The sequence below is a fragment of the Oncorhynchus gorbuscha genome, unplaced genomic scaffold (assembly GCF_021184085.1).
Source record: "Oncorhynchus gorbuscha isolate QuinsamMale2020 ecotype Even-year unplaced genomic scaffold, OgorEven_v1.0 Un_scaffold_3805, whole genome shotgun sequence".
NCBI lineage: Eukaryota > Metazoa > Chordata > Actinopteri > Salmoniformes > Salmonidae > Oncorhynchus > Oncorhynchus gorbuscha.
Window position 1 is genome coordinate 1 of NW_025747966.1, and position 18,703 is coordinate 18,703.

General features: G+C 47.9%; 1 protein-coding gene across 1 annotated transcript in view; it reads right to left on the reverse strand.

The window, feature by feature from the left end:
• Positions 1-1,657: 1,657 nt before the first annotated feature.
• The window catches only part of LOC124028133 (leucine-rich repeat serine/threonine-protein kinase 1-like), a gene marked incomplete at its 3' end in the record, with an annotated part of 40,958 nt that continues 23,912 nt past the window's right edge, over positions 1,658-18,703 (reverse strand). The window contains exons 11-14 of the mRNA XM_046340289.1: positions 17,191-17,360; positions 2,471-2,668; positions 2,070-2,209; positions 1,658-1,824 (exon numbers count right to left, since the gene is read on the reverse strand). Of these exons, the coding sequence (XP_046196245.1) occupies positions 1,658-1,824; positions 2,070-2,209; positions 2,471-2,668; positions 17,191-17,360 (675 nt within the window). The remainder of the gene's footprint in view (positions 1,825-2,069; positions 2,210-2,470; positions 2,669-17,190; positions 17,361-18,703) is intronic.

Below are 18,703 nucleotides of genomic sequence, written 5' to 3' on the forward strand. Positions count from 1 at the left end.
CCCTAAATGATAGTCATTAACATTACCCTAAATGATACAGTCATTAACATTACCCTAAATGATACAGTCAGTAACATTATAAATAACATGACCCTAAATGATACAGTCATTAACATTACACTAAATGATAGTCATTAACATTACCCTAAATGATGACCCTAAATGATAGTCATTAACATTACCCTAAATGATAGTCAATCATTAACGATAGTCAATAACATTACCCTAAATGAACATTAACATTACCCTAAATGATAGTCATTAACATTACCCTAAATGATAGTCATTAACATTACCCTAAATGATACAGTCATTAACATTACACTAAATGATACAGTCATTAACATTACACTAAATGATACAGTCAGTAACATTACCCTAAATGATACAGTCAGTCATAAATAACAGTGTAACCCTAAATGATACAGTCAGTAACATGACCCTAAATGATAAACAGTCTAAATGATAGTAACATGACCCTAAATGAATGTAACATTACTAAATGATGGTCATTAACCCTAAATGATGTCATTAACATTACCCTAAATGATACAGTCATTAACATTACCCTAAATGATACAGTCAGTAACATTACCCTAAATGATAGTCATTAACATTACCCTAAATGATACAGTCAGTAACATTACCCTAAATGATACAGTCAGTAACATTACCCTAATACAGTCAATAGCACTAGCCTAAATACAAGGAAATGTTGGTCAGCACATTTACCACATACGGCAGGTAGCCTAGTGGTTAGAGCATTGGACTAGTAACTGAAAGGTTGCAAGATCCAATCCCTGAGCTGAACAGGCAGTTAACCCACTGTTCCTAAGCAGTCATTGAAAATAAGAATTTGTTCTTAACTGACTTGCCTAGTTAAATAAAGGTAAAATAAAGGATATAAGAATACACCCACACAGACATAAATAGGTATACAGTCGTATGTTATACTAAAACAACAACCTATAGAAGAAATAAAGACAGATCTCTATTGTAATATCTGTATGTAGTTGAGCCCAGGTGTAGGAGGCACAACTACCTTACATTTCACATTCTAGTTATTTAGCAGACGCTCTTATCCAGAGTGACTTTCAGGAGCAATTAGGGTTAAGTGCCTCGCTCAAGAGCACCTTGACTGTTAATTCACCTAGTCAGCTCAGGTATTCGAACCAGCGAATGCTCTTTTAAAAAAATGTACCCCCTTTTTCTCCCCAATTTCGTGGTATCCAATTGTTAGTAGTTACAGTCTTGTCTCATCGCTACAACTCCCGCACTGGCTCGGGAGAGACGAAGGTCGAGGGCCACGCTTCCTCCGAAACACAACCCAACAAAGCTGCACTGCTTCTTAACACAGCGCGCATCCAACCTGGAAGCCAGCCGCACCAATGTGCCAGAGGAAACACGCCTGGCCCGCCACAGGATTCGCTAGTGCGCGATGAGACAAGAATATTCCTACCGGCCAAACCCTCCCTAACCCGGACGACGCTAGGCCAATTGTGTGTCGCCTCATGGACCTCCCGGTCGCGGGCGGCTGCGACAGAGCCTGGGCTCGAACCCAGAGTCTCTGGTGGCACAGCTAGCACTGCGATGCAGTATCTTAGACTGCACCACCCGGGAGGCCCCACTGGCCCAACGCTCTTAACCGCTAGGTTACCTGCCACCATAGACCTTCTTATCATCTACCTTCTCATCATAAACGATGCCTGGGCGTATCTCGGGGGCCTGGTAGCCCGGCGTGCCCTCCACACCCAGTGCCCCCTCGTGGAAGGACTGGCGCGAGATGCCGTAGTCTGACAGCTTGATATTCACCGGGTCACACACCTAGGATGAGACCAAGAAGGATTATACAAACATACAACACTATTGTTACTACTGGGTGGGCCAAAACACTTCTGGTTTTCATCAGGGACTGATTCAGACCTGGGACACCAGGTGAATGTATTTAACTACCAGGTAAAAACACAACAAACTGAAGTGTTGAAGGCTTTCCAGGACTGGAATTGAACGGCCCAGACATAGTGGCTAGGGGTCGATTTGTAATTCTGCCCTTCATACTAATCACCTACCTCCAGGGACCACACCAGGATGTTGTCTGACTTGAGGTCACAGAAGATGATGTTCTTCCTGTGCAGGTAGGCCAGCCCTGCTGCAATCTGATAGGCTGCCTTGAAGGTGAGCATGTGACCTAGAGGCATGTACCTGGAGCCTGAATGGGGAGGGGGGGTGGAGTTAAAAGGGCAAGTTTTAAATGTTTTCATAACTTGTGTAGAGAAGATTCTCAGCATTAGGGACCTAACTAGCTGTGGATCTCTCTCTCTCGCCGTCTCTCTCCCTGTCTGCCTGTCTGGCGTGTCAGTCTGTCTCTCTCTCCCTGTCTACCGTGTCAGTCTGTCTCTCTCTCTCTCTCTCTCCCTGTCTGCCTGTCTGGTGTGTCAGTCTGTCTCTCCCTCTTGCTACCTGTTCATACCTTTATGTCTGTCCTCCAGCACAATGTTGAGGCTGCCCAGGGGAGCCAGCTGCAGGGCGAAGCAGAGCGGGTGAATACTGATTCCCACCAGCAGCACGATGCACGGGTGCTGTAGGGAGTGGAGCATGCTGGTCTCCTGGCGGAACTCTGAGAAGCTCCGGCACGCGTCCATGGACTGAAAATGCTTCATCATGGTGTCTGGTGGAGGGACGGGAGGGTTGTGAGGAGAGGGGGGTGGGGTCAGGAGAGGAGGAGGGGAGGGGGTGGGGGCAGGAGAGGAGAGGGAGGAGGGGGTGGGGTCAGGAGGAGAGGAGGGGGTGAGGTCAGGAGATGAGGAGGAGAGGGGGTGGGGTCAGGAGAGGAGGAGGAGAGAAGGTAGTGTCAGGAGAGGGGGGTGAGGGAGGGGGTGGAGTCAGGAGAAAAGGAGAGGAGGGGGGGGGTGAGGAGAGGGGGTGGGGTCAGGAGAGCAGGAGGGGAGGGGGGAGTTCAGGAGAGGAGGAGAGAGGGGGGTGGGGTCAGGAGAGGAGGAGGGGAGGGGGTGAGGTCAGGAGATGAGGAGGAGAGGGGGTGGGGTCAGGAGAGGAGGAGGGGAGGGGGTGAGGAGAGGAGGTAGTGTCAGGAGAGGAGGGGGTGAGGAGAGGGGGTGGGGTCAGGAGAGGAGCGGGGTGAGGAGAGGGGGTGTGGTCAGGAGAGAGGAGGGGGGGTGAGGAGGGGGCAGTCAGGAGAGGAGGAGGGGGGTGGGGTGAGGAGGGGGCAGTCAGGAGAGGAGGAGGGGAATGGGGTCAGGGGAGGAGAAGTGGAGTGAGGAGAGGGGGAGAGAGGAGGAGGGGGTGGGGTCAGGAGAGGGAGGAGGGGAGTGTGGTGAGGAGAGGGGGTGGGGTCAGGAGAGGAGAGGGGAGTGTGGTAAGGAGAGGGGTGGGGTCAGGAGAGGAGAGGGGAGTGTGGTAAGGAGAGGGGGTGGGGTCAGGAGAGGAGAGGGGAGTGTGGTAAGGAGAAGGGGTGTGTGGGTCAGGAAGGGAGAAGAGGAAAGATAAGTCACACATCAAATCACATTTTATTTGTCATATGCACCAAAATCTTACCAGCCTTTAACCAAAAATACAGTTTTAAGAAAAATAAGACTTAAGAAAATATTTACTAAATAAACTAAAGAAGAAAATGAAAGAGCAACAATAAAATAACAATAAGCAGGCTATATACAGGGGGTACTGGTATTGAGTCAATGTGTGGGGGTACAAGTTAGTCCAGGTCATTGAGGTAATATGTACATGTAGGTAGGGGTAAAGTGACTATGTATAGATAATAAACGGTGAGTAACAGCAGCATTAAAAAAAAGGGAGGGGGGGTCAATGCAAATAGTCTGGGTTGCCATTTGATAAGCTGTTCAGCAGTCTTATGGCTTGGGGGTAGAAGATGTTAAGGAGCCTTTTGGTCCAAGACTTGGCGCTCCGGTACCACCTGCCGTGGTGGTAGCAGAGAGAACAGTCTATGACTTGGGTGTGGTAGCAGAGAGAACAGTCTATGACTTGGGTGTGGTAGCAGAGAGAACAGTCTATGACTTGGGTGTGGTAGCAGAGAGAACAGTCTATGACTTGGGTGTGGTAGCAGAGAGAACAGTCTATGACTTGGGTGTTGTAGCAGAGAGAACAGTCTATGACTTGGGTGTGGTAGCAGAGAGAACAGTCTATGACTTGGGTGTGGTAGCAGAGATAACAGTCTATGACTTGGGTGTGGTAGCAGAGAGAACAGTCTATGACTTGGGTGTGGTAGCAGAGAGAACAGTCTATGACTTGGGTGTGGTAGCAGAGAGAACAGTCTATGACTTGGGTGTGGTAGCAGAGAGAACAGTCTATGACGGGTGGCTGGAGTCAAAACATGCATCAAAACATGAAGATCCACTTTGAAACGTAAATGCTGCTGAAAATCATAATTGACAGATCGATTTGTAAAAGCATTCATATAGTCCCTCTGTGTGGCTCTAGATATGGGCAGAGCTTACAAAACCCCATGAAAACCATGGTTCCAGTTACCGGGGGCAGATATACACCCCAAGCCTTGTTAATGGGGCTGGCCAGAGGGAGGGGCTGTTGTGGCCTCTAACAGGGAACATCTGGGATTGGTACATCCCTTTTTGGACAAAAATCTATGAAATATAACCATTGATTATTGAGGAATGTAACTTATAACATGAGTGGTTATATTTCTCCAGACCCATTCCTCAGCTGTTTACCAAATAATAAATAGATGTGTGTGTGTGTGTGTGTGTATATATATGTTATGTTGACATGTGTGTGTGTGTTGACACGTGTGTGTTAATGGTTTTGGTTACAGGTGCCTGCTGTGCCGGGGTCCCTCTCTTTCCATAAAGGCTAATGAGAAGTATTAGGTTTCTGGTTTCGACAGCGCTGTACTCAACCTCCACACCAGGGGTTGGAAACTAGATTCAGCAACAGGACGATTTTGTCAGAGCGAATGGTTGGGAGGACGGAAAATAATCATAAGAATTTGAACACAGCAAACGGACCACAACTAAGCCCAAATATATATATATATTTTTACATGTCTCTTTTTAATTCGTGGGAATACTTGTGAACAGATTGCCTAAATATATATATGTTTTGTTTGTTTGTTGAATTCCTGGTGATTTTACAGATTTAAATCAGTTTGCTGGCCGGTTTTGGCCGGTTTTTGGCCTGTTGACCCCTGCTCAACACCGGCCTACATACAGCATAGCAGACCCCTGGTTCACGCCCAGTTCGGGGCAGACAGGAAAGGAAGATATACTGTTACATATACAGTGTGATGTCTGTATGGCTTTTGACCACTTGCTGCAAAGCAAATTGCTCTTTGGAGGCAAATAAACTCTTTTTACCACTACAGTGCAGAATGTCCGACCTGGTCTAGAATCACTAGACTGGAACAATAGAGTTTGACCCCTTGATCCAATCAGATCAGCAGGGTTATTTCAGATCACCTTGGGGATTGACCTCAGAAAGTGGGGATGAAGAGATAGAGAGAGGGATAAAAGAGAGAGAAGGAGAAGGAGAAAAGAAAGAGAGAGAGAGAGAGAGGGATAAAAGAGAGAGAAGGAGAAGGAGAAAAGAAAGAAGAGAGAGAGAGAGAGAGAGAGAGAAAATAGAGAGAGGGAGAAGGAGAAAAGAAAGAGAGAGAGAGAGAAAGAGAGAGAGAAGGAGAAAAGAAAAGAAAGAGAGAGGAGAAGGAAAAGAAAGAGAGAGAGAGAGAGAGAGGGAGAGGAGAAAAGAAAAAGAGAGAGAAAAGAGGAGAAGGAGAAAAGAAAGAGAGAGAGATAAAAGAGAGAGAAGGAGAAGGAGAAAAGAGAGAGGAGAGAGAGAGAGAAAAGAAAAAGAGAGAGGAGAGAAGAAGAGAGAGAGAAAGGAGGAGAAGAGAGAGAAAGAGAGAGAGAGAAGGAGAAAAGAAAGAGAGAGAAGAGAGAGAGAGAGAGGGAGAAGGAGAAAAGAAAAAGAGAGAGAGAGAGAGAGAGAGAAGGAGAAAAAAAGAGAGAGAGAGAGAGAAAAAGAGAGAGGGAGAAGGAGAAAAGAAAAAGAGAGAGAAAAGAGAGAGAGAAGGAGAAAAGAAAAAGAAGAGAGAGAGAAAAGAGAGAAGGGAGAGAAAAGAGAGAGAGAGAGAAAAGAGAAAAGAAGAGAAAAGAGAGGAGAAGGAAAAAAAGAAAAGAGAGAGAGAGAGAAAAGAGAGAGAGGGAGAAGGAGAAAAGAGAAAGAAAGAGAGAGAGAGGGAGAGAGAAGAGAAAAGAGAGAGAGAGGGAGAAGGAGAAAGAAAGAAGAGAAGAGAAAAGAGAGAGGGAGAAGGAGAAAAGAAAGAGAGAGAGAAAAGAGAGAGAGAAGGAGAAAAGAAAGAGAGAGAGAGAGAAAGAGAGAGAGGGAGAAGAGAAAAAAGAGAGAGAGAAAAGAGAGAGAGGGAGAAGGAGAAAGAAAGAGAGAGAGAGAGAAAAAAGAGAGAAGGAGAAAAGAAAGGAGAGAGAAAAGAGAGAGAGGGAAGGAGAAAAGAAAAGAGAGAGAGAGAAAAGAGAAAGGGAGAGAGAGAAAGGAGAAGAGAGAAAAGAAAGAGAGAGGGAGAAGGAGAAAAGAAAAGAGAGAGGGAGAAGAGAGAGGGAGAAAGAAAAGAAAGAGAGAGAAAGAGAGAGAGAGGGAGAAGGAGAAAAGAGAGAGAGAAAAGAGAGAGAGGGAGAAGAAAAGAGAAGAGAGAGAGAGAGGGAGAAGGAGAAAAGAAAGAGAGAAGAGAGAGAGAGAGAGGGAGAAGGAGAAAAGAAGAGAGAGAGAGAAAGAGAGAGAGAGAGAAAAGAGAGAAGAAGAGAAAGAGAGAGAGAAAGAGAGAGAGGGAGAAGGAAAAGAAAGAGAGAGAGAGAAAAGAGAGAGAGGGAGAAGGAGAAAAGAAAGAGAGAGAGAGAGAAAAGAGAGAGAGGGAGAAGGAGAAAAGAGAGAGAGAGAGAGAGAGGGAGAAGGAGAAAAGAAAGAGAGGAGAGAGAGAGAGGGAGAAGGAGAAAAGAAAGAGAGAGAGGGAGAGAAAAGAAAAGAGAGAGAGAGAGGAGAAGAGCGAGGGAAGAGAGGGGGAGAAAAGAGAGAGAGAGAGGAGAAAAAGAGAGAGAGAGAGAGAGAGAGTGAGGGAGAGAGAGAGGGAGAGTGAGAGGGGGGGAGAGAGAGAGAGAGAGAGAGAGAGAGAGAGAGAGAGAGAGAGAGAGAGAGAGAGAGAGAGAAAAGAGAGAGAACGAGGGAGGGCTAGAGAAAAAAAGAAGAGGAATGGGAAAGACAGAGAGACTAAAGAGAGGGAGAGGGCTGGAAGCGAGAGAGATGGTGTTAGGAGAGAGAGAGAGATGGTGTTAGGAGAGAGAGAGATGGTGTTAGGAGAGAGAGAGAGAGGACTGGGGAGATGGATGGTCTATTTTCCCAGTGTGGTAGCAGGGTAATGCTGACTTTACTCCTGCAGTATATCACTGTTCTGTCACAGGTTAAAGGATAACGTTTGCCCAACGTCCTCTCCATCAGAGAAAGGAAAGGATAACGTTTGGATAATGTTGTTTGGAATTACATGTAGATAATGGTCTCTGGCACATGGGATATACTAGTGTGTACTCTACTCTCCGGTCACGTTTGTGCTAAACTGCACAAATCTCCCCTCTGTAACGCCTGTATGAACACAGGATAAACCCACACACACCTCAATAGGCTGCTATTTCAACATGGTTGTGTGTATGGGTGGAGGTTCAGCATTGGCATTTTAGAAAATGTCCTTAATATGTCTGCCTTAAGTGTGGAATGATAAGTGTTTCACAATGTAAACAAAGTGATGTATATACAAAAACATAACTGCATTCTGATACATAACTGCATTCTGATACATAACTGCATTCTGATACATAACTGCATTCTGATACATAACTGCATTCTGATACATAACTGCATTCTGATACATAACTGCATTCTGATACATAACTGCATTCTGATACATAACTGCATTCTGATACATAACTGCATTCTTATGGTGCAGCCTTCCTATTTTTCAACCAAAGCTGGTCTGTCTTTTGTTGTCAAATTGGAAGGCTGCACCCTGGTTGGTAAAGGCTGCCATTTCCTGGTTGGTAAAAACCTACATTGGTGGCTTAATTTCAGTTTATGTACCATCTAAACCGCTGCGAAATGTCTTTTCAATAACAATACATAGTATTTTCAGCTGTTTGAAGCTTGTGGACAAAACTGAAAGTAAGAGACTCAAAAACAAGTCTCCACTGAGGTTGCGAGGGAGGGGGGAGAGTTGTTTGAATTCAGGCTGCGTTGTTGTAATTCGCCTTGCTTCCTTAAGGGGGCTTCATTTTAGATGATGCCCCTTTATCTCATATCTTATGATCTCTTCTTACCAAGGGAATGGCTGTATTATCTGCTGTCACTTTGTGGCTTTTAGATCTAAGCTGCTTGGTAACACATTGTGACAAATCCAATTATAAGAAGCATTATTGAGGATCAGATAGCATCACCATCTATCACCCTGCTGAGTGAACCCCTCATCTAGCCTTTATGAGTGAACCCCTCGTCTGGCCTTTAGGAGGCCTTTATGAGTGAACCCCTCGTCTGGCCTTTAGGAGGCCTTTATGAGTGAACCCCTCGTCTGGCCTTTAGGAGGCCTTTATGAGTGAACCCCTCGTCTGGCCTTTAGGAGGCCTTTATGAGTGAACCCCTCGTCTAGCCTTTAGGAGGCCTTTATGAGTGAACCCCTCGTCTGGCCTTTAGGAGGCCTTTATGAGTGAACCCCTCGTCTGGCCTTTAGGAGGCCTTTATGAGTGAACCCCTCGTCTGGCCTTTAGGAGGCCTTTATGAGTGAACCCCTCGTCTGGCCTTTAGGAGGCCTTTATGAGTGAACCCCTCGTCTAGCCTTTAGGAGGCCTTTATGAGTGAACCCTCGTCTGGCCTTTAGGAGGCCATTATGAGTGAACCCCTCGTCTGGCCTTTAGGAGGCCTTTATGAGTGAACCCCTCGTCTGGCCTTTAGGAGGCCTTTATGAGTGAACCCCTCGTCTGGCCTTTAGGAGGCCTTTATGAGTGAACCCCTCGTCTGGCCTTTAGGAGGCCTTTATGAGTGAACCCCTCGTCTGGCCTTTAGGAGGCCTTTATGAGTGAACCCCTCGTCTGGCCTTTATGAGTAAACCTCTCGTCTAGGAGGCCTTTATGAGTGAACCCCTCGTCGGGCCTTTAGGAGGCCTTTATGAGTGAACCCCTCGTCTGGCCTTTATGAGTAAACCCCTCATCTGGCCTTTAGGAGGCCTTTATGAGTGAACCCCTCGTCTGGCCTTTACGAGGCCTTTATGAGTGAACCCCTCGTCTGGCTTTTAGGAGGCCTTTATGAGTGAACCCCTCGTCTAGCCTTTAGGAGGACTTTATGAGTGAACCTCTCGTCTAGCCTTTAGGAGGCCTTTATGAGTGAACCCCTCGTCTAGCCTTTAGGAGGCCTTTATGAGTGAACCCCTCGTCTGGCCTTTATGAGTGAACCTCTCGTCTGGCCTTTATGAGTGAACCTCTCGTCTGGCCTTTATGAGTGAACCCCTCGTCTGGCCTTTATGAGTGAACCTCTCGTCTGGCCTTTATGAGGCCTTTATGAGTGAACCCCTCGTCTGGCTTTTAGGAGGCCTTTATGAGTGAACCCCTCGTCTGGCCTTTAGGAGGCCTTTATGAGTGAACCCCTCGTCTAGCCTTTAGGAGGCCTTTATGAGTGAACCCCTCGTCTAGCCTTTAGGAGGCCTTTATGAGTGAACCCCTCGTCTGGCCTTTATGAGTGAACCTCTCGTCTAGCCTTTACGAGGCCTTTATGAGTGAACCCCTCGTCTAGCCTTTAGGAGGCCTTTATGAGTGAACCCCTCGTCTGGCCTTTATGAGTGAACCTCTCGTCTGGCCTTTATGAGTGAACCTCTCGTCTGGCCTTTATGAGTGAACCCCTCGTCTGGCCTTTATGAGTGAACCTCTCGTCTGGCCTTTATGAGTGAACCTCTCGTCTGGCCTTTATGAGTGAACCCCTCATCTGGCCTTTAGGAGGCCTTTATGAGTGAACCCCTCGTCTGGCCTTTACGAGGCCTTTATGAGTGAACCCCTCGTCTGGCTTTTAGGAGGCCTTTATGAGTGAACCCCTCGTCTAGCCTTTAGGAGGACTTTATGAGTGAACCTCTCGTCTAGCCTTTAGGAGGCCTTTATGAGTGAACCCTCGTCTAGCCTTTAGGAGGCCTTTATGAGTGAACCCCTCGTCTAGCCTTTAGGAGGCCTTTATGAGTGAACCCCTCGTCTGTCTGGCCTTTATGAGTGAAACCTCTAGCCTTTAGGAGGCCTTTATGAGTGAACCCCCCTGGCCTTTAGGAGGCCTTTATGAGTGAACCTCCTATCTGGCCTTTAGGAGGCCTTTATGAGTGAACCTCCTATCTGGCCTTTAGGAGGCCTTTATGAGTGAACCCCTCGTCTGGCCTTTATGAGTGAACCTCTCGTCTGGCCTTTATGAGTGAACCTCTCGTCTGGCCTTTATGAGTGAACCCCTCGTCTGGCCTTTAGGAGGCCTTTATGAGTGAACCTCTCGTCTGGCCTTTAGGAGGCCTTTATGAGTGAACCTCCTATCTGGCCTTTAGGAGGCCTTTATGAGTGAACCCCTCGTCTGGCCTTTATGAGTGAACCCCTCGTCTGGCCTTTAGGAGGCCTTTATGAGTGAACCTCCTATCTGGCCTTTAGGAGGCCTTTATGAGTGAACCCCTCGTCTGGCCTTTATGAGTGAACCCCTCGTCTGGCCTTTAGGAGGCCTTTATGAGTGAACCCCTATCTGGCCTTTAGGAGGCCTTTATGAGTGAACCCCTCGTCTGGCCTTTATGAGTGAACCCCTCGTCTGGCCTTTAGGAGGCCTTTATGAGTGAACCCCCTATCTGGCCTTTAGGAGGCCTTTATGAGTGAACCCCTCGTCTGGCCTTTAGGAGGCCTTTATGAGTGAACCCCTCATCTGGCCTTTAGGAGGCCTTTATGAGTGAACCCCTCGTCTGGCCTTTATGAGTGAACCCCTCGTCTGGCCTTTAGGAGGCCTTTATGAGTGAACCCCCTATCTGGCCTTTAGGAGGCCTTTATGAGTGAACCCCCTCTGGCCTTTAGGAGGCCTTTATGAGTGAACCTCTCGTCTGGCCTTTAGGAGGCCTTTATGAGTGAACCCTATCTGGCCACAAAGGCCTTTATGAGTGAACCTTGGTCTGGCCTTTATGAGTGTTTCACCATGGCCTTTATGAGTGAACCCCCTATCTGGCCTTTAGGAGGCCTTTATGAGTGAACCTCTCGTCTGGCCTTTAGGAGGCCTTTATGAGTGAACCCTTGCCACAAAGCCCGTTTTAACATTGGCAGCACCCTTATGGGTTTCACCATTTTAAAGTAGTCAACTGGATTGCAGAATTCTATCCTGGTCTGCAGGAGGGATCAGCCAATTAATTATAGGCTACTCCTGACCTGAGCAAACAGTCCAACACTGTAGGTGACAACCCTGGCTTTATACCTGCTCAGACTATACACAGTCCAGCACAGTAGGTGACAACCCTGGCTTTATACCTGCTCAGACTATACACAGTCCAGCACTGTAGGTGACAACCCTGGCTTTATACCTGCTCAGACTATACACAGTACAGCACAGTAGGTGGCAACCCTGGCTTTATACCTGCTCAGACTATACACAGTACAGCACAGTAGGTGACAACCCTGGCTTTATACCTGCTCAGACTATACACAGTACAGCACAGTAGGTGACAACCCTGGCTTTATACCTGCTCAGACTATACACAGTCCAGCACTGTAGGTGACAACCCTGGCTTTATACCTGCTCAGACTATACACAGTCCAGCACAGTAGGTGACAACCCTGGCTTTATACCTGCTCAGACTATACACAGTCCAGCACTGTAGGTGACAACCCTGGCTTTATACCTGCTCAGACTATACACAGTACAGCACTGTAGGTAATAATAATAATAATAATAATAATATATGCCATTTAGCAGACACTTTTATCCAAAGCGACTTACAGTCATGTGTGCATACATTCTACGTATGGGTGGTCCCGGGGATCGAACCCACTACCCTGGCGTTACAAGCGCCATGCTCTACCAACTGAGCTACAGAAGGTGGCGGTGTGCACCTTTTTAGTTTGTCAAAGATAGGGGGTGGGGTCTCTTTCGAAAGCTGTGGAATAAACTGCTTCTCTCGGAGGGAGGGGGGGCTGTTGATTGAATTTGACCGCTTGACTGATACAACCAGAACGTAATTCAATTGTAAACAATAGGGAAATAAAAGTGATTATTGAGCATCTCCTGTCCCTGGGACATTAAACCATTTGTCCTCGATCACATCGATTGTATCACGCACACACACACGCACACACACACACACACACACACACACACACACACACACACACACACACACACACACACACACACACACACACACACACACACACACACACACACACACACATTCGTAATTGGACTGACATTTAACAAACAAAATGTGCTGACTGGCAGAACACAGAAACGAGGAGTCAGCATTTTCTTATTCCATGGAGCAGGATGTCGTAACAGTTATGAGTCCCTGGTGATGTCACCCTATCACAGATCTCCATTGAGTCCCTGGTGATGTCACCCTATCACAGATCTCCATTGAGTCCCTGGTGATGTCACCCTATCACAGATCTCCATTGAGTCCCTGGTGATGTCACCCTATCACAGATCTCCATTGAGTCCCTGGTGATGTCACCCTAAACATGGAGACAGACAGATCTCCATTGAGTCCCTGGTGATGTCACCCTATCACAGATCTCCATTGAGTCCCTGGTGATGTCACCCTATCACAGATCTCCATTGAGTTTGTGTAACGTCACAGATCTCCATTGAGGTGATGTCCATCACACCCAAGTCATCCAGATCTCCATTGAGTCCCGGGTGATGTCAGTCCCTGGTGATGTCACCCTATCACAGATCTCCATTGAGTCCCTGGTGATGTCACCCTATCACAGATCTCCATTGAGTCCCTGGTGATGTCACCCTATCACAGATCTCCATTGGCTATGAACTCAACACAATTCAGTACCCCTAAACATGGAGACAGAAAAGAGCTGGAGCTGTAACCAGCTGGGAGCGTTCTCAGTGTTGCCAGACGTGGTTGATCAATTGTTGTTTTCAGAGTGTTGCCAACGTGTGGCCGAGGCGTTTGTGTAACGTCACAGTTTAGATAACGTGTCCACACAACCCAAACAATCCTAATATTCTGATAAATGAGTCCCATTGTGTCAATCGTGAGCAGCAAAATGTTTTCATATCACAGAAATCTTCTGCGTGAGCAATTATTTTCAATAAATCCAGTATTTAATAAACGTTCAGTAGCTTGAGCAGACAATCAAATCCTTGTTAAAGTTTGCATGCGCTTTTCATAAGCACAAAAAAGTCATAAAAACCTTAAATCCATGGTATATTGATACAGCAGGGCCAATGAGGGTCGACAATAAGCATGATAATGTCAGTACAAGTACAAGATACAGGAATGTGAGAGAAAAGGCTGTCTAAGGGACAAGAAGACAAGAGAAGGGGAAAGAAAAGATGAGATAGAAGAGAGATGATTCAGCCTCTGCTATGGACAAGGCAGAAAGGAACGAAAGGAGACAGGAGAAAAGGGATGAGAGGGGAGGAGGAGGAGGAGGAGGAGAGGAGGAGAGAGGAGGGAGGAGAGGAGTGAGGAGAAAAGGGATGAGAGGAGTGAGGAGAGGAGGGAGGAGAGGAGTGAGGAGAGGAGAGGAGGAGGAAGAGGAGGGATGGGAGGAGAGGAGGGAGAAGGAGGGGAGGGAGGAGAGGAGGAGGAGAGGAGGGAGGAGGGGAGGAGGAGGAGAGGAGAGGAGTGAGGAGAGGAGGCAGGAGGGGAGGGGAGGGAGGAGAGGGGAGGAGGGGAGAGGAGGGAGGAGAGGAGGCAGGATGGAGAGGAGGAGGGAGGAGGGAGGGAGGAGGGAGGAGAGGGGGAGAGAGAAGGAGGAGGAGGGGAGGAGGAGGGAGGAGAGGAGGAGGGGAGAGGAGAAGAGGAGGAGGAGAGGATTGAGGATAGGAGGAGGGAGGAGAGGAGGGAGGAGGGGAGGGAAGAGAGAGGAGAGGAGGAGGAGGGGAGAGGAGGGAGGCAGGAGAGGGAGAGGGGAGGAGGAAGAGGGAGGGAGGGGAGGAGAGGAGGAGGCAGGAGGGAGGAGGAGGGAGGAGGGGAGGGAGGAGAGGAGGCAGGAGAGGAGGAGGGAGGGAGAGGAGGCAGGAGGGGAGGGAGAGGGGAGAGGAGGGAGAAGAAGAGGGAGGAGATGATTGAGGAGAGGGTTAAGGAGAGGGGGAGGATAGGATTGGGGGAGGATAGGATTGAGGAAAGGAGTGAGGAGAGGAGTGAGGAGAGGAGTGAGGAGAGGAGAGAGGAGTGGGGAGAGGAGTGAGGAGAGGAGGGAGGAAAGGAGGGAGGAGGGTAGCGAGGAGAGGAGGGAGGAGAAGAGTGAGGAGAGGAGGCAGGAGGGGGGGGAGAAGAGAGAAGAAGCAGGAGAGGAGGCAGGAGGGGAGGGGGAGGAGGGAGGAGGGAGGGAGGGGAGAGAGGAGAGGAGGCAGGAGGGGGAGGGAGGAGGGGAGAGAGGAGAGGAGGCAGGAGGGAGGGAGGAGAGGGCGGGAGGAGAGGAGGAGGAGAGGAGTGAGGAAAGGAGGGAGGAGAGCAGCACCAGATAGATGATGATGATGCTCTCTTATCCTGAAGAGAGAGGGGGTGTCCCAAATGGAACCCTAGTACCTTTACAGTGCACTAGGTCAGACCAGGGCCCATAGGGATCTGAATAGTGAGTCATTTGGGACACACACAGACAGTCCTTATCACAGCCTGGGGAGATAGAAAAGACAGGAGCAGAAATGAGATGGGAAGAGAAAAGGACAGGGGATGGAGAGGGATGAACAGATGGGAAGAGAAGATCATGAGGAATCCTCAGAGCCTGCAGAGAGAAAGCTTTTATCACTGTCAGGGATACAGAGAAGACAGAAGGAAACAAAGAGAGGAGACAGAAGATGAAGAGGTGATGGAAGAGAGAGAGCAGGAAGGCATAAAAAGAGGGGAGGAGAGAAGAGAGGGGGAGAGAGAGGGGAGGGAGGAGAGGGAGGTGAGAGAGAGAGGGGAGGAGAGGAGGAGAGAGGGGAGGAGAGGTGAGAGAGGGGAGGAGAGAGAGGGGAGGAGAGAGGGAGAGAAGAGAAGAGAGAGGGAGGAGAGAGAGCGGGGAGAAGAGAGAGGGGAGGAGAGAGAGGGGAGGGAGAGAGGGGAGAAGAGAGAGGGGGGAGAGAGGGGAGAGAGAGGGGAGGAGAGAGAGGGGAGGAGAGGGCGGGGAGGAGAGAGAGGGGAGGAGAGAGAGGGGAGGAGAGAGAGGGGAGGAGAGAGAGGGGAGGAGAGAGAGAGGGGAGGAGAGAGAGGGGAGGAGAGTGGGGAGGAGAAGAGAGAGGGGAGGAGAGAGGGGAGGAGAAGAGGGGAGCAGAGAGGAGGAGGAGAGAGAGAGGGGAGGAGAGTGGGGGGGAGAAGAGAGGGGGAGAAGAGAGGGAGGAGAAGAGAGAGGGGAGCAGAGAGGGAGGAGAGAGAGGGGGGAGAGAGAGGGGGGAGAAGAGAGAGGGGAGGTGAGAGAGGGGAGAGGAGAGAGAGGGGAGAAGAGAGGTGAGGAGAAGAGGGGATAGGAGAGAGGGGAGGAGAGAGAGAGGGAAGAGAGAGGAGAACAGTGTCAGGATGAGAAAATAGATATCAGGATTAAGAGCTGCAATATCGTTCCATGAACAAGGCCCTTAAAGTGAGAGACGATAACTCAAGGATATCACACACACACACACACACACACACACACACACACACACACACACACACACACACACACACACACACACACACACACACACACACACACACACACACACACACACACACACACACACACACACACACACTACACTGCACTACACTACACTACACTACAGTTCCATTTGTTCAAAGCTGGCTTAGAGCCAGTGGTAGCGTGGGTGATAGTAGGTATACACTACATGGCCAAAACTATGTGGACACCACTTCACACCCATTGCTGACCGGTGTATAAAATCGAGCACACAGCCATGCAATCACCTTAGACAAACATTGTCAGTATAATGGCCTTACTGATGAGTTCAGTGACTTTCAACGTGGCACCGTCATAGGATGCCATCTTTCCAACAAGTCAGTTGATCAAATTTCTGCCCTGTTAGAGCTGCCCTGGTCAACTGTCAGTGCTGTTGTTGTGAAGTGGAAACATCTAGGAGCAACAATGGTTCAGGCGTGAAGTGGTAGACCACACAAGCTCACAGAACAGGACCACCGAGTGCTGAAGCGCGTAGGAAGTAAAAATGGTCTGTCCTCGGTTGCAACACTCACTACCGAGCCGCACACAAACCTAAGATCACCATGCCCAATGTCAAGCGTTGGCTGGAGTGGTGTAAAGCTCACCGCCATTGGACTCTGGAGTGATGAATCACGCTTCACCATCTGACAATCTGACGGATGAATATGGGTTTGGCGGATGCCAAGAGAATGCATGGTGCCTGTTTTTCATGGTTCGCCCCTTAGTTCCAGTGAAGGGAAATCATAACGCTACAGCATACAATGACATTCTAATCTAGATGATTCTGTGCTTCCAACTTTGTGGCAACAGTCTGGGGAAGGCCATTTCCTGTTCCAGCATGACCCTGTCCTCAACCCCATCGAACACCTGTGGAATGATTTGGAACGCCGACTTCAAGCCAGGCCTAATCGCCCAACATCAGCGGCTGACCTCACTAATGCTCGTGTCTGAATGGCAGCATGTCCCTGCAGCAATGTTCCAATATCTAGTGAACAGCCTTCCTAGAAGAGTGGTGTTAGAGCAGAAAAGGGGAGACCAACTCCATATTAATACCCATGATTTTAGAATGAGATGTTTGACGAGCAGCTGTCCACATACATTTGGCCATGAAGTGCATCTTAGATCATAGAAGAACTGGACCTTTCTACAATGTCCACCTACCTGCAAGTTTCTTGATTTTCTATTGTAAAAATGGTACGCAAATATACCTGTGTGTGTGTTCACTGTTTACACGTGTGTGTGACTCCAAGGGAATGTGTGTGTGTGACCGTGTGTGTGTGTGTGTTACCTGTACCACTGCTGATGGTCTGCTGCCTGCACTTCTTGAAGTGAAAGCGTTTGATGGCGACTGGTTGGCCACGGTAACAGGCTCTATAGATGATAGTTCCACTGCCCCCCTGGCCCAGGATATCACTCTCCTCCTCACTACACTTCAACTGGGCCTTCTCTAGGAACAACCTACACACACACACACACACACACACACACACACACACACACACACACACACACACACACACACACACACACACACACACACACACACACACACACACACACACACACACACACACACACACACACACACACACACACACAGTATTATGTTATGCATATCACACACACTAACATTATAAACACACTCCAGCTGGTTCTTCTACAGATACAACCAATATAACACAAAAACACCATACAGTACATGATACTATGTAAACCTCATAGAGTACATGATACTATGTATACCCCATAGAGTACATGATACTATGTATACCCCATAGAGTACATGATACTATGTATACCTCATAGAGTACATGATACTATGTCTACCTCATAGAGTACAGGATACTATGTATACCCCATAGAGTACATGATACTATGTATACCCCATAGAGTACAGGATACTATGTATACCCCATACAGTACATGCTACTATGTCTACCTCATAGAGTACATGCTACTATGTATACCCCATACAGTACATGATACTATGTATACCCCATACAGTACATGCTACTATGTCTACCTCATAGAGTACATGATACTATGTATACCCCATACAGTACATGCTACTATGTCTACCTCCTAGAGTACATGCTACTATGTATACCCCATACAGTACATGCTACTATGTCTACCTCATAGAGTACATGCTACTATGTATACCCCATACAGTACATGCTACTATGTATACCCCATACAGTACATGCTACTATGTATACCTCATAGAGTACATGCTACTATGTATACCCCATACAGTACATGCTACTATGTATACCCCATACAGTACATGCTACTACTATATACCCCATACAGTACATGCTACTATGTCTACCTCAGAGTACATGCTACTACATGTATACCTCATAGAGTACATGTACATGTATACCCCATACAGTACATGCTACTATGTCTACCTCAGAGTACATGCTACTATGTATACCCCATACAGTACATGATACTATGTATACCCCATACAGTACATGCTACTATGTATACCTCATAGAGTACATGCTACTATGTATACCCCATACAGTACATGCTACTATGTATACCCCATACAGTACATGCTACTATGTATACCCCATACAGTACATGCTACTATGTATACCCCATACAGTACATGCTACTATGTATACCCCATACAGTACATGCTACTATGTATACCCCATAGAGTACATGCTACTATGTATACCCCATACAGTACATGCTACTATGTATACCCCATACAGTACATGCTACTATGTATACCCCATAGAGTACATGCTACTATGTATACCCCATACAGTACATGCTACTATGTA